Source organism: Phodopus roborovskii, unplaced genomic scaffold (assembly GCF_943737965.1).
Source record: "Phodopus roborovskii unplaced genomic scaffold, PHOROB, whole genome shotgun sequence".
Lineage (NCBI taxonomy): Eukaryota > Metazoa > Chordata > Mammalia > Rodentia > Cricetidae > Phodopus > Phodopus roborovskii.
In genome coordinates this window covers 16,492,851-16,496,470 of record NW_026126511.1, presented here as the reverse complement: position 1 = coordinate 16,496,470, position 3,620 = coordinate 16,492,851, and the positions used below count along the sequence as shown (strand labels likewise).

At 59.2% G+C, this 3,620-nt stretch overlaps 1 protein-coding gene across 1 annotated transcript; it reads right to left on the bottom strand.

The window, feature by feature from the left end:
- Window positions 1–243: 243 nt before the first annotated feature.
- On the bottom strand, window positions 244–2,227 carry Kctd12 (potassium channel tetramerization domain containing 12). Its single transcript, XM_051195276.1, has one exon. It carries the CDS (start codon window positions 2,131–2,133, stop codon window positions 1,147–1,149), a length of 987 nt encoding a protein of 328 aa, XP_051051233.1. The 5' UTR covers window positions 2,134–2,227; the 3' UTR covers window positions 244–1,146.
- Window positions 2,228–3,620: the final 1,393 nt, after the last annotated feature.

Genomic DNA, 3,620 nt, shown 5'->3' with positions numbered 1-3,620 from the left:
TTTGGTTAGGTTATACAAGTGTTAGTAACGTAAAAGTTTAGGACTCAAAACAGCTCGATAAACTTCCAGCTTAAAGTGGGCTTTTACTAATCTTGATAGGAATCTAAGTTTACACGTACTGTCTGATATTTTTAAATGTGCATGTACTCAAACGGATGGCACAAACTTCCAACTTGCAAATAATAAACAAGTCTGTCCTCTCCTCCCTCCCCGCCCTTCCTCCCCTCCTTCCTCCCTCCCCTCCCCTCCCACTAGTCCTAGACCTAAGGGCTGTAGATCCTACTAACACCCCTGCATTACTGCCACTGCCAAGTGACTTCCTGCAGCGCTGGGGGCCTGGGCAGCCTTGCCTCCTGCTCCTAGCTCCTGGCTCCAAGTGCTGCCTTGACCAATAAAACCTAAAGCTCAGGCAAAAGCTGACAAGATCCTCCGCAGGCAGGAGGATCACGTTCAAGCCACGGGAGGTCTATTGTGTGTGGAAAATAGGAACCTCCTGTTACCTGGACTAGGATTTACTCCTACCTGTAACTTAAAAAAAAAAAAAAAGTCACTTTATTTACAGCCTCTGAACTGCCTCCATGGGGTGTTAATTCCAGCATTACAGTCTTCCATCGGTGGTCTACTAAAACTTTCTCCTATGAAGATCAAGTCCGTAAGAACCTTTTAAAACACTGTCCCCTCACAGAGCTCTCTGTCCTCATCTCTGAAATCTCTATCGACTTGAGATTCCAAAGACTCTTCCGCACTGCACGCTGGACACCGTCCAATCGGGTCCTGAACGACTGGGTCATTCACAGGTACTTGGTGACTTTGCGCTCCCACTGCCCCACTAGATCTCCACTCAAGTTCAGTCTGGGGGAAGGGTGCTCGGAGGCCAGGAGTAGAGGAAGCGGAGGTGAAGAAGGGCTACGTCTGCGCACTCTCGGTTAGCGGGGTCCAACGAAGGCGAAGAAGCCCAGATTTGTGGCTGCGATTTTCAAGGGAGCTGACCGGTCTGGGTGAGCTACTGAGGGCGGAGGGGGCGGGGTGGGGAGCAGAGGGAACCAGGGCACCAGGGGAAGGGGGCTAGGGCATCTCTAAGCCTGTACCCACACCCGGCGTGGAGGAAGGGAAGCGGGTGCAGGAATGGCAAGGGGTCTGGGGATCTCACTCCCTGCAGAAGACGTACTCGGTGTAGCTGGTCCAGATCTTGTCCTCGCTCTGGTCGGTGCTGCTGGCAAAGGCGCAGGTGCCGGTGGAGCTGCACGCCACCATGTGGAAGCCCGACTCAGACAGCTTATCGAAGGCCTGCTCTAGGAAGTTGAACTTGAGATAATAGCGCGACGTGTAGCGCTCCGGGGGCCGGTCAGGGTCCCGGCTCTCGTTCAGGGTGTCCCCAAACACCTCCTTGGCCAGCGACGTCTTGCCGCACACCGTGATTCGCGCCACCCGCCGGAACTTGGCGTCCGCCTGGGCGTCGCGCCCGATGGTGTAGGAGCCGCGGTAGCCGATGGTGATGTAGCCGGAGCGCCGGCTGCCGTCCAAGGACTGGGACGGCGTGAGCAGGGGACCCGCCGCGCCCCCGGACGGGCTGCGGCTAGCCAGCTCCAGCGTGGGCGACGGCGCCCCGGCCGAGGCGCCCTCCTGCGGCGGCTCGGTCTCCGAGTAGCCCAGCGGCAGCAGCTCGTCGCCCAGCGAGCCCTCCTTGTGGACCCCGCGGCGCGAGTGCGGCGGCGGTGGCCCGGGACCCGGCTGCTGGGGCGCCCCGAGGCGACGCACGAGCTCCGGCAGCTCGAAGTACTCGGCCTCCCGCTGCAGCCGGCTGCGCTCCGGGAAGTAGTCGGGCAGCACGAGCTGCAAGTCCCGCAGGTAATCCAGGATGTAGCGGAACAGGAAGCCGTCCCGATCCAGAAAGAAGCGGCCTTTGCTGTCCCGGGCCAGCTCCTGCGGCTGCTGCTGCGTGAACATACGCCAGAGCAGCGAGTCGGGCACAGACACCACGGTGCAGCGCCGGGTCACATACACCTGCCCCCCCACGTTCAGCTCCACGATGTCCGGGAAGAGCGGCGGCTCCGCCGAGGACGACGACGAGCCGCTGCCACCCCCGCCTCCACCCCCGTTGGGTAATCCTCGGGTGCTGTCCGCCAGAGCCATGGCCAAAGAGGTGGCCGGGATGGGCCAGCGACCGGGAGCAGGGTCGCGATCGGGAGCTGCGGCGGCTCTTATCCCGGGAGCCCCGCGCTCGGGCGGCCGCTGCCACCGAGAGCCGCGCGGTGCGAGCGCGCAGCTGTGCGCCCACGAGAGCCCCGGTGCGCTGCGCCCGCCTCGCCCGCGCGCTCCAGGCGAGTGGCGGGTCGCGGCCCGCGCGCCGCTTAAGTAGAGCCGCCCGCCCGGGCGCCGCGGCGCGCAGGAGGCGTGGGCGGCTGCGGAGCCGCTGAGCTCGCTCCCGGGGCGGGGAGGGCGGGGAGGGCTGGGGGGGAGAGGAGGAGCGGGAAATGGATTTGCATGCTAAACGCTGACGCGGCTCGGGGCTGCAGGCTCCACCCTGACCCGCGCGCTCCGGGGGGCGACCAGACTGTCACCGCTCGCCCGCCCGCCCGCCCGCCCACCCACCCGTGCCGCACCCCGGCCCAGCTCTCCTTCCTCTTTCGCAGTGGGTCATAGCCTCGGGCGCTTCCCCACAAGGCTGTTCTCTAAAACGATCGTCTCGGGTCCCTTTCTCTGCCGACCGCAGCCCGCAGCAAGGGACTCCAGAAGGGGTCGGAAACTTTCTGGCTGCCTGGAAAAGGCTTGGTTGACTGTGGCCTAGCGCCCTCTAGACCTACCCGCTTCTAACTGTGCAGAGGGCTGAGGTAGAGGATCCCCGGGTCTCTGGAAGTTCTGAAGAGAGACACAAGCTCTGGGGAGACGTGGGGGTCACTCCAACCCCAGAGCACCCAAAGGTTTTTCACGTGACTGCAAAATAACCTCAAAAAAAAAAAAAAAACTAGGTGTTGTGATAGTTTACTATGAGAATGCATAAACTCTTTTGTCAGGAAACCTCAACATAGTACTGCAGTGAGCAGAAACGGCTAGAAGAGGAAGTTGGGTGGGCGAAAGGTGGGGCTTATACTGTGTCCTCATGAAGGCTACCAAGCGCTTCTGAAAGCGGAATGTGAGGCCTCGGGTTCCTTTCAGCCATCTGTGAATCGCACCAGAAAATTCCACTTTAGGCGGTTTTTAACAATATTTTATTTGCCTCTTAAAAATGTAATGCACTTACATATGAAGTATATGTACAGCTACTCTAGAGGTCCAGGGTCACTTGTCTCTGGTCCTGCCAGCTTTCTCTTCTGTGTCTAACAGGACAATGCACCAGAGATGTGGATTTTTTTTATAGGGCTTCCGGATCCTGCCCTGGTCTCTATGGCCTCCTACTTCCTGCAAAGTCATGTGCAAATTGCAGCCCACGGAACTCCTCTTGCAGGAAGCCTTCCCTGGTCTCCAGAGGAATGAAGCAGCTTGCTCTCTTCAAATTTCCATCTCGACTCATTCTGAAACTCTAAATTTGCGAGTGGTTATGTGGTTGTTGGTTTGGGTAAATAATACACAGGCAAGGGATTCCAGAAGATGGAGATAGAGAAGGGTTTCAGAAACCACGA